Source organism: Acomys minous (assembly GCF_964271855.1).
Source record: "Acomys minous genome assembly, chromosome: 14".
Taxonomy (NCBI): Eukaryota; Metazoa; Chordata; class Mammalia; order Rodentia; family Muridae; genus Acomys; species Acomys minous.
The window spans coordinates 58,173,463-58,186,096 of NC_140496.1; the positions used below are offsets into that span (position 1 = coordinate 58,173,463).

Genomic DNA, 12,634 nt, shown 5'->3' on the forward strand with positions numbered 1-12,634 from the left:
TCTGCCATGAAGTCTCTCGAATTACATCATCTTTCCCCAGGTGTCTGAGTCAGTGCAGCCAGTATGCATCGAAGCTCACGGGTCTCCCTTGGAGAAGATGGGCCACTGTCCAGCCCTCTGTGGGAAAGTTTGATTTCAGTGGGGCATCAAGATCCTGACAAGTACCTCAGTCTGTAAACAAGTACAGAGGACTCAAGACAGTAAGCACATCCCATGGTTGCTAACAATTCTGTTAGCAGCAGCGGGGTGGTTAGGCTTTTCCTTGTACAATAATAGGGTCTCAGCCAGATTTAATCCAGTACTGTGGTATCTGAAAGATGCATAGAAAGTCAGAGCAATCTGAAAAAATCCCAAACTCCACAGCAAGGAGAAAACTGGAGGTTTGGATTGTCTTGGATACAAATGTGCACACTGAAGCTTTGCCGAGATGCAGCTCTATGATGTAAGTGATGCAGCTGGTGTCACAGCTGAGAAAAAAGCCGCAAATTAGAGGCTTGGTCCTCTGGGATATTGTAATAGGATAAACATCTTGGCTGTCTTGGAAAATAAACACCCTCATATCTGCCAGCCCACCGTCCTCTTACCTCCCCGCAATCATTGCTCGGCATTACTCCAGAGGTTGCGTACCTGCGTCAGGTGTGGCTGATAAAGAGAATGCCAATTAGAACACAACTGTGTTGTGTCTGCTCCTACATATTGATACGGCATGCCTTCATCGCTTCCTCAGCTCTCACAGGCCAGCTTCCGTCATGAAGCCTTCAGCTCCACAGGTCCTCCACCACAGCTCTGGCCACCAAGTGACAGTAATGCTTGTTAGTGCTCGATGCTAAGCCTCAGGAAGGTAGGCTTATGTTTGGCTTTGCTTTCCTCACAGTCGGAGTACTCAGCAGACCCTTGCACACAGTAGGTGCTTGATAGATTATTTCAGTTAATGTACAGGTAATTGAGAACAGAAATAATTCCCTATCCTTCCTTTCTTAGACACCTCAGCTTTACTGTGGAACCTGGGTAGGAAGGACTCCAGAGTATAAGCATATCTCATGGCCGTTACCTATTTCTTCCTCATCCCTCATGGTTATCCTGTACTACACCAAACCTAATTAGCCCTAATTTCATTTTTATCGATGAAAACATTCTAATATAGATTATATGCCCACAAATTCAAAGTTTCTATTATTTCCCTTTGTGCTTGCAGATATGTTATTGTTTTCTTCCTATACATTTAGAGGGCTTGATGCTGTATGCTGGTTAGTTGGTCAACTTGACAGGAACCGGGGCCATCTGGGAAAATGTCTCCATTAGATTAGCTTGTAGGACATGTTCTTGTTTTGTGGGCAATGCCACCTGGGCTGGTGGTCCTGCGTTCTATAAGATGCAGGCTCAGCAGCCTTGGAGAGCACGCCTCTTGTCCTCATCCCCCCCCCCCCCCCCCCCCCCCCCCGTTATAGAGTGTGACCTGGGAGCTGTAAACTGAAATAAACCCTTTCTCTCCAAGTTGATTTTGGCCATGCTTTATCTGAAGACCAGAAACCTCATTAAGACAAGCTGTAAAACAGCAGGAGAGCATCCCATTCCATAAGCTCAACTCTCAAGAAATTAAACAAGACTTCAGGGAACAAGCCAGATGGTACAGGTGTACCACAACTATCCTCTGGGTGTAAGAGAATCTGACTTCACCTGAGAATCCTGCAAAAAGCCATGACGCTGAGCAAGAAATATTCCCAAGGGAATAACACTGCGTATAAAGGGCCATAATACAGCGTTTGAGGAAGACAACAGTGGAGCATGCCTGTGATGCCAGCACCAAGGAAATACAGGCAACCTGAATTAAAAAACAAAACAAAACAAAAAACCCTAACCCACATGATTGCCAAAGGAAGGCATCACATCCCATAAAGGCACCATAAAGGCCTATTGCTGTTCCCAGCTGCATGTCAAGGAGTCCCGGATGGAGTTTGAGGGGGCCTAGTATGCCACCCAGCCATACTGTGCTGCTGCCTGCTCTTACTTGACCATCATTCAAGATAGAAGTCAAATGTAAACCTCCATGAAGCAAACTCCTTGTGTATGTGGTATCTGAGACCACTGTGCCTTGGTGAACTGTTCAGTCTGGCTCTGCCAGCTGCACCCATGTTCTGCATGCTACTTCTAGCATCGTCCCATAGCACTGTCACTAGCACCTACATGGCACTTTAGGACTGAGAAAGGCTTATTCCCTCAGGTTGTTCACGGCCAACACAGATAAGGGAGGCGGGCACGGTGAGAAACCTGCGGTGCTGGGCTGAGTCCTGCAGATGTCACCAAGCCTCTGCAGGAACCTCCACTGCATTGTCCCTACATTGTGACGTGCTGCCCACTGACCAGGGTGCAAACTCACCATCTTACAAAGAAGTTGACTAGTGAGCCAAGCATGGTGGCTAATGCCTTTAATCCTAGTCCTCGCACTCAGATGGTTGAGGCCAGAGGGTTACCACAAGTTCAAGATCTGCGTTACCTCTGTGACACTGTTGAACACATTTATCAGACTATACCAACAACACAGTGTGCTACCATGGTATAAACTAAATGACACAACAGCGTTAAATGCCAATGACAAGTAAAATTGACATAAATATTAATACAGAGAATAAATGACAAATACTGTGTTATCAAATGATACAAATACTAATGATACAGTGATGAAACTGAGTGGCACCATCACACTGATGCTGGTATACTCCTAAATGAAACATGATGCACAGGCTAAATGACAGATGTCAGATGATACCATGATAAATACTCAACATCTGTTTATATGCGAAATATCTTTGACCCTAAACCTGCCTGGACCATCAGCCATGAATGTGGCAACACAGTGCTTTGTGGCTGTTTCACAGACAGGGTGTCACCATGTAGCTCAGGCTGCCAAAGAACCCCCTGTTACCAAGGCTAACCGCAGAGTCCAGACCCTTTTGCCTTTGCCTCCAGAGAGCTGGGATTATATTCCTGTAATGACTTGCTGAGTTCCTCCAGACCATCTAACGCCAAAGCTTTTTGCTGGTTTTGCTTTGTTTTTCTAAGATATGATCTCACTCAGGCCCAGGCTGGCCTGGAGTTTTCCCTGTAGCATAAACTGGCCTCTAACTCCCAATCTTTCCTCAGCCTCTCAAGTGCCAGGAATTATAATTATGGACGACATGACTAACTTCCAAAGCACTTTTTGGATTTGTTTTGAGTCTACTAACTCAGGCCAGCCTGGAACCTGCTATCTTCTTGCTTCGTAAGTGCTGGGATTAGGGGCATGCACCTCCATGCCAGGCTGAAATCTGAAAGCACCGGTCGGTCTCTATGGCACACTTTAAATAAGCTGAGCGATACACATGATTGGCTAAGCAGATGGTTCTCATGGTGAGCCATCCTCAACTCCTGGCATAGGAGCATGCCTCACTTGGAGTTATCGAGGGCTCTGGGGTCATGGGATGAGCATCCCCTCCAGGCCCAGCAGGGGACACTAGATGCCAAAGAGGATCTTGAGGTCAGCCAGTGTGAGCTTGGTGACAGATCCTCCGGACCCCGAAAGGACCTGTTTGGCCAAGTCTTTTTTCCTTTCTTGGAGCTGTAAGATCTTCTCTTCCACCGTCCCCTCACAGACGAACCTAAGAGCAAATGATAACAAACCTCAGAGTCCAAGTGGCTCAGCACAGCACGCTCACTCCAGCTTTAAGGAGATTGCTCCCCTAGGATGACCAGACAGCAGGGAACCCACACAACTGTCAGGAATGATGTCCGCCACAGTGATACACCACAGATGTTCATTCTTCCTGAAGTGAGGGGAACTGCAGAAGGTATTTCTATCTAAAACAAACTCTGTGTTGCCAAGGTCAAGGCCTCAAGGTGAAGCTTCTGACAGTGTCCTCGTGTGTTTAGTGTCTGACCGCTTAGCTATTCCATACTTAACCAGGCTTTTCAAATTGAAGAGTCACCCTGCTGTCACTCAAGGACACATATACCGTGTCCTATGGGAAGTGACAAAATGGGAGCGTGTCCAGGGTACAAAAGGCAGTCTGTGTGATGCAGTGAAGGCAGGCTCCATTAGCGTTAACTTGGAGTGTGGTGTGGAGGATGACCAGGGCCTTCCTAGATGGGCTGGTGGAATGGGCACGCGCATCCCAGGGAAAGAGAACACGTGCAAGCTGTGGCTGAGCTTTGGAACGTGGTATGTGTGATTAAAGATCGTGCTGTCCAGTAATGTCTACTGGTGGCAAAAGTGCAGGAGCTGTGGGCCAAATCCTCAGTGGCTGTCCCTGACACAGCGTAAAGCTACAGGAAGTGAGGCACTGATGAAGGTGACGTGGCGTGTCCCCGCAAAGCCAGCGGTTAGAAAGAGCCCTCTGCTGGCAACACAGAGCACAGGACTCTGCAGAGCTGGAAAAGGAGCTGGCGGTGGGGTGGAAGGGAAGGGTGGCTAGCAGTTTAGAAGATACAACTGTAGGCCTCGCCTGGGGAGAGAGGAGGAGGAGTCTAGTTTCTGGCTATGCTGGAAAAGCGGTGCTAGTCACCCAGATGGTGCGCATGTATATACTGAGGGGTAGGAAGCAAAACTTTCAAATTGACACTTTTATTCTGGAGGGTATAATTATATTTGGCACACTCAAGCACTCAGTAAATGCTCACTTTGGTGTCTGAATGCAAACAGGTGAGTGAGAATGGATGAGCACTTACATACTTAGGATGGATGAGTACTTACACACTTAGGATGGATGTGCACTTACACACTTAGGATGGATGAGTACTTACACACTTAGGATGGATGTGCACTTACACATGTAGGTTTGGGTATTTAGCAGGGATCTATCTGGATATACAGGTTAGACCCAGTCATGCCAAGGAAGCAAAAAAGAAGAGAAAAAAAGAGTAAAACAGGTTCTTTTGTTCTTAAAGATGTGTAGGCCCCAAAGATGAGCATTCTGCAAAGTAATGGGTTGTGCTTTTCAAAGTCAAAGTCAAAAATCAGAGAACAAGTGGGGGTGGGGATGGCACAACCTTAATCCTAGCACTCAGGAGGCAGAGGCAGGAGGATCTCTGTGAGTTCAAGGCCAGCCTGGTCTACAAAGTGAGTCCAGAACAGCCAAGGCTACACAGAAAAACCCTATCCCAACAAATCAAAAACAAATCAGAGAATAAGGCACTGTGTCAGATTAAAAGACACAAGGTCATGGCAACCAAACACTACACAGGCTGTGGGATCTGCTGTGAGGACGCCACTGGGAGATAAGGCACCATGTGTGGATTGATCAGGCTTAGTATTACACCGATGTTACCATTCGACTGTTGATCACTACACACACACACACACACACACACAGAGAGAGAGAGAGAGAGAGAGAGAGAAAGAGAGAGAGAGAGAGAGAGAGAGAGAGAGAGAGGAAGGGAGGGAGGGATAGGAACTTTCTAGTAATTTCCTTGCAACTTTTCTATATGAGATTATGTCATATTAAAAAGTTAAAAAAGACAAAGGGAAAGAGTGGATAGGGAGCAAGCCTTTCACAGCTGCCTCCTCAGTGAGCTGTGGCCTATCACCCACCACACACGCTTACTCTCTGGCCATGACCAACAGGTTCCCTCAGATCTCCTTTCCCTTCCTGACTAGAGCCCCGCAGGTCTGCCTGCAGAACACCATTAGTGCTAGCATCACTAGGCCTGGTGCCTTTGCTTACCTGTGTATGACAACATCCTTCCTCTGTCCTACTCGGTAAATCCGGTCACAAGCTTGGTCTTCAAGTGAGGGATTCCTGTAGAGGAGAAGTGTAACTCAGAAACACCAATGTCCTACACAGGGCTGACAGCCATGGCCGGCTGCAGGGTCCAGACCAGCACGTTTCTGTATGCTTCTTTAGCTAAGAAGTGTCACATTGTCCAAGGGGCTTAAGAAAGCAACAAAAACAAACATGCCACAGAAACTATGTGTTCTGCATAGCCCGAAATGCTCACAGAAGTTTGTCAACCCTGTTCTAGGAGGCACTGACCCGGAAGACCAGTATCTTTTACCCACTGCTGAGAAACTGTCAGCAGTCAGTCCCTGTAAGGATCGGAGGTAAAGCGGGGTTCCTCGCTGGCCTTAACTAGCTGGACAACACAGGCAGGTTACCTAACCACACCCTCCAGGCTGTGCAGCCTACCTGGAAACCTAAGAGCTGGTTAAGAGTTTGAGACATTTCTTTCAACTTTAGTGTTCAGTGAAGTCAATCATTGCGGTATAATTTGTTCCCTTCCTTAGAAGTTCTCATCATCAACTCTAAACTAACCTCATCTTACCTCTCTGAGTCAGGGTAATAATTCTCCATATCAAAACTGATGTAGTTCCTAGTATGTTTTTCTGTCTGTGTTTATGAGAATCCTAAGTAAACCTACACACATGCTCCACACATAGCAAGCTGGCTCTTGGCAGCAGTTGACGCTGTGTAGAGAATTAGACATGTCGCCCCAGCCACAGTGCCTGGGAAAACATGATGGTGCAGGCCTGAAAACTACTTGAAGTAGTCTCGGAATGGTCGTTCAGCAGTCCTGGACCGTCAGCCAGCCTTACACGGCACTTAGACGGGCACACAGAACGTCTGCACGGCATTCTGAAAGGCTCTCTCAGACTGCTGCCCCGTTACCACAGCTCTCTCTCCCTGCTGGGCCATGACAGGAGAATCCGGAAGTTACCAGTGCATGTCCAGAAGGAAGAGGTGGTTTCCTCCAGTCAGATTGAGTCCAACACCACCAGCCAAGAGCGAGATTAGCATGACCTTCAAAAGGAAACAATCTGTTACCTTCCACACACTCGGCCTTATAATACATCTGCCGCAGGCTGGGCCTTCTGCACCCTAAAAAGCCAAGTGGCAAAGGCGTGGTCCCCGTCATGGTGCTAGGTCAGAGGCGGTGGAACCTTTATGGGATTGGCACTACTGAGCTTCAGGTCACTGGGAGCTTCCGTTTCCTTTGGAGGGTATAATGGGGCCTTGACTCTCTTTCTCTGTCTTCTTTCTTTCCTTGCCGAAATGTGGGGCTGTTTCCTTCCACACACTCCCGCTGTAGTCCACTCCCATAAGAGAAGCCCCAAAGCAGGGCTCGCTGACCACGGACTACTGAAACCTCCAGAAACACAGGCCAAACTAGCCCCTTCTCACTACAGTGGGTGTTTGTAGAGACAGGAAGACGGCTACCCAGCAGCTTTCCATCTCTACTTCAAGAGGTTAAGACACACAAGAAATGTGCTCTTTTCACATTTTCCCATTATGTTTTAAAACATTATGATGCCATTTCTCATACCTTGCCTTTGAAAAAATTCTCACATCTCACATGAGGGTCAACCTCAAAAAGCATAGGGACACTGTAACTCAGACCCTGGGGTGGTCAGCTCCGGCTAGCCTTACCACCGTGCCCCCACAGCTGAGTTACCCTTCCTTCCATTCAGCTAGGGCTTCTGAAGTCCTCCCTGCCCTGGTCTCCCACATCTCACAGCAAAAGCCCACAGACCCTGCAAGGCTCCCTCCTCTACAGAGAGTCCCTGTAAGTTAGTCTCTTTAGAGCAGCTGTGCACTGTGGTGAGGCCCCGCAATAAATAATAAACTATAAACAACTGGAAGGATCAAGACTGTGGTTAAGTTGAGCTGCCACGTTGTGCTGGTCGGTACCTGAGGCCCCTGGGAGTGGTTAAACGCCTCCACCAAGTCCATTCTCTGTTTGGGGTTGACAGAGCCATCGATGGTGGCGTAAGTCAGTCGTTGCTTCTTAAGGTGCAGGGCTACCACTTGCAGCATGCTGGTCCACTGAGAGACAATGACACTAGAGAGGAGGAAAACACAAAAAACCCAAAACCACCAAAAGGCTAAGCAGGCTCCTCTGCAGCCGTAACGCCGCTAGTGTCAGGATTAGTTACGAAACGCACACAAGAGGAATCCCTGCTACCCGAAGGGCAAGGCCCCCCAAAGACCTGGGTGGAAAGCTTGGTCCCAGGTGGCAGCGTGGGGAGCTGTGAGTGGATGAGGTAGCGCCTGGGGGAGGCAGGGCTCGAGGACTGCACAGCTCACCTCCTCCCTGCTTCCTGCCTGATGCGTGACTACTTGTTCCGACATAGAGCCTGCTAATGCCGGCTCCTCCCTCAGCCTGAGCCAGTGGGCGCATCCAGAGCCACGAGCTACAGGAAACCCATCTGCTTTCGAAGCGCCCCTGTGAGGCCTTTCACAGTGGTGACATGAAGCTAACGCAGGCTCAGTTTAAGGTCATGCTGTCAGTTTACAATCTGTCTCGTGCTAAGTGCCACTGGTGTTAGAGTCAGAAAAAAGAGACTAGGCTAAAGCTCTAACTCCTGCTGTCTTTTGTTTGGGGTTCTATTGTTCACCCAAGAACCATGGTCCTGGGGCTGGAGAGATGGCTTAGAGGTTAATTAAGAGCACTGACTGCTCTTGCAGAGGTCCTGAGTTCAAATCCTAGCAATCACATGGTGGCTCATAATCATCTATAATGTAATCAGATGCCCTCTTCTGGTGTGCAGGTGTACATGGAGGCAGAGCACTGTATACATAATAAAGAAATCTTAAACAACAACAAACCCCAAGGTCCTGGAGAAAGGGACACTAGCTACTTGTCCTGTGATCACCAGAACAGCTGCTCACCCCAAGCATGTCTTAACCAGAGCTTTATAAGGAACTACCTCATATATACAAATGCATTCATTTGTGCAATACAAATGTATCTGTGTGCACGTGTGTTATACATGTGACGGGACAGCAAAGGGCAAAGCGAGCCCGCTTGACTAAGCCCCAGCTTACGCAGCTCAGTAGCAGCCTGCTATATTCACTGTTTGATCTACGAGCTGTCACTTCCTGCTCCCCTCCCATGATTCTCTCTTCTTTTGCTGGTTCAGATACCTTAGCCAGATCCTCAGGGGCGTGGTAAGCCAGGGGTCCTGTTCAAAGCATATCACAGTATCTTAACTAGAAATTACAGGAATTTATACCATAGCCCTGTGCGTTCTGTGGGGCATGGCTTGAGCTGAGACTTGAGAGCACGACAAACATCAACTGCCCCTGCAGAAGCGGGTGATGACGCTTACCTCTTCTGGGAGCCTGGGCCTTTGTGGATTGCCTCCAGTTCCGCCAGCAGAGAGGACACCTGGGAGAGGCCACGGAACATTGCAGTTTAAGCCATTTTCTTTTCTCTCTTCCCTCCCTGAATAACGGAAGCAATTTCCTGAACAGCCTCTATGCTTCTGGCCTGGCTTGTCTATCACGCATCTACAGCCAGAAGGCTGTTTCTTAAATGGGAGCCCACTGCCCTTCTCCTCTCCATGACTTCCCACTGAGGATAAAGCCCACGCCTCTAAAATGACCTGCTGGGTCCATGCTGCTCTGACGTCTGACCTCTGCACTGGCCACTCCTCACTATTTCTTCCTCAAAGGCCATGCCAATCATACTGAACTTCTTTACTCAATAGGCCACACCTGTCCCCTCTATTTGAGAACATCATTTTCTGTGTCAGCTCAATGTCATGGTTTTTGTTTTATTTTGCTTTAGAAATTTTTTCTAATTTTTAATTTAAGTATAATCACATCACTTCTCCTTTGGCACTCTTCCCTTCAACCTCTCCCATGCACCCCCACTCCCACTTTTTACTTACTATTGTTATATACACACACACATAAATATATACCTAAGTATAACCTACTCACTCCATTTAGTCTGGCTTGTGTATATATGATTCTAGGCTGGCGCTTTGAACTGGATAGTCAATTAGGGGCCTCATCCCTGGGAGAGGCCGCCCCATCTCTCAGCAGCAGTCTTTGGCTGCCTGTAGTGCTTTGCTAGGGAGAGGGCCCAGGGAGACTCTCGCTCCACATTAGTAGTCTATCTGGTATTGTCACTGTTCTGGTCTTGTTTAGCCATATGTTGGGGTATCATTTTGAAAGCCTCTCCAACTTAGTGTGGGCTGTGTGCCAAATGCCTATGTTACACTTGGTTTCTACTGACATGGTTCTGATCACACTACAGCCACTGCTTTAGTAACTATCCTTCCCTTTTAGGACATCAGATGCTCCGAGGATGAATACATCCATGTCTGGTCCCCACCTGTACTCCAGGCTTCTAGACCACTGCTGGAAGGTTCTAGCCTGACACTCAAAGAAAGCAAAATAGTTCTCCCGATTTCAAGCTGTTTCCTGCTTACATGAAGCTAACATGGCCGTGGGTTCCTGTTAAGCACCACATTAGCAGAGTGTTAGGCAAGGACACAGCAGCTAACCAGAGGATGCGAGAGGACACAATCTGGTCACAGACGGGGCTTAATCTTCAGTTGTTTATGGTAAACACCTAGGTTCATGTAACTAAGGGCCAGCAAGATGCCTCAGCAGGTAAGGTACTTGCTACCACACCTGACAACTTGAGTTCCATGCCAGACCCTACATGGTACAAAAAGAGAAATAGCTCCTGTGATTTCCACAATTTCACTAAGGAAAGCACACAAAATAAAATGTGTAAAAAAAAAAAACCCAAACAAACAACAAAGAAAAAACCACCATCAACAATAAATTTTAAGTAAGAGGCAGCATTTCTCTTTTGGTGTAATTGTTCTTTGGCAGTGACTTCCTTTCTAGCGCACATCTTTTAGAAAGCTTTGGTGAGAGTGGTGGAGACGAGGAGAAGGAAGCCGCACTCTGAGGGCATGCAGGCTGGTGAAGCACATCCGCAGCCAATAGAGGCAGGCCTCTAGTTCCAGTGTAGCTTTGTCTTCCTGCAGAAAGCCCTGTACCTTAGAGATCCTTTATGAATCAGGGCTCAGTAACTAACGAGGACAGAGGCTCTGTAGGAAACGAGACTCGGGACGGAAGCTTCCCAGCAAGTGGAGCAACTGTCACTGCACACACTGCAGCCTCCGGGGTCACGTCTCTGCACACACTGTAGCCTTAGGGTCATGTCACTGCACACACTGCAGCCTCCAGGGTCATGTCACTGCACACACTGCAGCCTCTGGGTCATGGCACTGCACACACTGCAGCCTCCAGGGTCATGTCACTGCACACACTGCAGCCTCTGGGTCATGTCACTGCACACACGGCAGCCTCTGGGTCATGTCACTGCACACACGGCAGCCTCCAGGGTCATGTCACTGCACACACTGCAGCCTCCAGGGTCATGTTACTGCACACACTGCAGCCTCTGGGTCATGTCACTATATACACTGCAGCCTCTAGGGTCATGTCACTGCATACACTACAGCCTCCAGGGTCATGTCGCTGCACACACTGCAGCCTCTGGGTCATGTCACTGCACACACTGCAGCCTCTGGGTCATGTCACTATATACACTGCAGCCTCTAGGGTCATGTCACTATATACACTGCAGCCTCTAGGGTCATGTCACTGCACACACTGCAGCCTCCAGGGTCATGTCACTGCACACACTGCAGCCTCTGGGTCATGTCACTATATACACTGCAGCCTCTAGGGTCATGTCACTATATACACTGCAGCCTCTAGGGTCATGTCACTGCATACACTACAGCCTCCAGGGTCATGTCACTGTACACACTGCAGCCTCCAGGGTCATGTCACTGCACACACTGCAGCCTCTGGGTCATGTCACTATATACACTGCAGCCTCCAGGGTCATGTCACTGCATACACTACAGCCTCCAGGGTCATGTCGCTGCACACACTGCAGCCTCCAAGGTCATGTCTTTGTGGTTTGCCTTCTAAGCTTTCCCTAAGTAAACTGCATTTGCTCAGTCCCCATTCCCAGCATGAAACTGGTAGCCCTTCCCTAGTAATGTGGGGCAGAGCTGTCCCAGAGCATTCTCGAAGTCCTCTAGGAATGACAAAGCAAGGCTTTAAGACTACAGGGGATGCACTCTGACAGCCTAAGGCTGCTCTCACATGCTCTTCCCATGTGCACAAATGAGGCAACCCACACAGGGAAGTCGGTAATTCCGTCTCTCTGTGACAAAAGAGGTGACAAAAGTACCTTGGTGCTCCTTCGTGTGTCGTCAAAAAGCTCCACCTTGAAGGATGCGCCATTAAGGCTAACAGTGTGTGACGGCTCTGAGACATCGATTTTGGACAAGGTCAGAGCGCTGAGCTGTTCTTCCAGGGACAGGACAAGGCCTTCGCTCTCCAGTTCTGTCGGGTCCAGAGCCTTGGAAATCATGAGAACAGTGAACATTAGTATACGATACGGTGTACGAAGCAAGTCCTTCCCATCCCACAGAGGACGCCAGGGCAGCCTTCTCCTTGGCAACAGACTAGAGCCTTCTCTCACCGACTTCAGAAGAGAAAGGTGGCAGCAACACTGGCGAAGTCGCAGAAGCTGGGACAGGACGTGGACAGTGCTGGGCCTCTGTGAGTCAGCTGCAGCGGAGCACTGGGGCGCACTGGACCCAAACTCCCGAGCCACTTGCAAGAGAGAAGACAAGCCCCAGGAAACAGTACGGGGTTTAAGACAGGGCATCGGGAAGAACTAGGAGCTGACTGAGGCTATTCAAACTTCTTTTGATCTGAGGTTCAATAACTTAGCTATCACATACTGAAAAAAAAATTGGGGGGGGGGGTGGTATGTGTGCCAAGGTATGCATGTGGGGGTCAGAAGACAGCCTGCAGAAGTCAGTTCTGTCCTCCTT

General features: G+C 48.7%; 1 protein-coding gene across 3 annotated transcripts in view; it reads right to left on the bottom strand.

Moving 5' to 3' along the window:
- Nucleotides 1–2,411: 2,411 nt before the first annotated feature.
- TTF2 (transcription termination factor 2) overlaps nt 2,412–12,634 on the bottom strand; it is a 30,963-nt gene continuing 20,740 nt past the window's right edge. For all 3 annotated transcript variants that reach the window (XM_084757194.1, XM_084757192.1, XM_084757193.1), the window contains 7 exons: nt 12,277–12,410; nt 11,983–12,153; nt 9,080–9,138; nt 7,659–7,809; nt 6,688–6,770; nt 5,697–5,771; nt 2,412–3,635 (listed from right to left, as the gene is read on the bottom strand). In XM_084757194.1, coding sequence (XP_084613320.1) covers nt 3,491–3,635; nt 5,697–5,771; nt 6,688–6,770; nt 7,659–7,809; nt 9,080–9,138; nt 11,983–12,153; nt 12,277–12,410 — 818 coding nt within the window. In that variant the 3' untranslated portion in view covers nt 2,412–3,490. The remainder of the gene's footprint in view (nt 3,636–5,696; nt 5,772–6,687; nt 6,771–7,658; nt 7,810–9,079; nt 9,139–11,982; nt 12,154–12,276; nt 12,411–12,634) is intronic.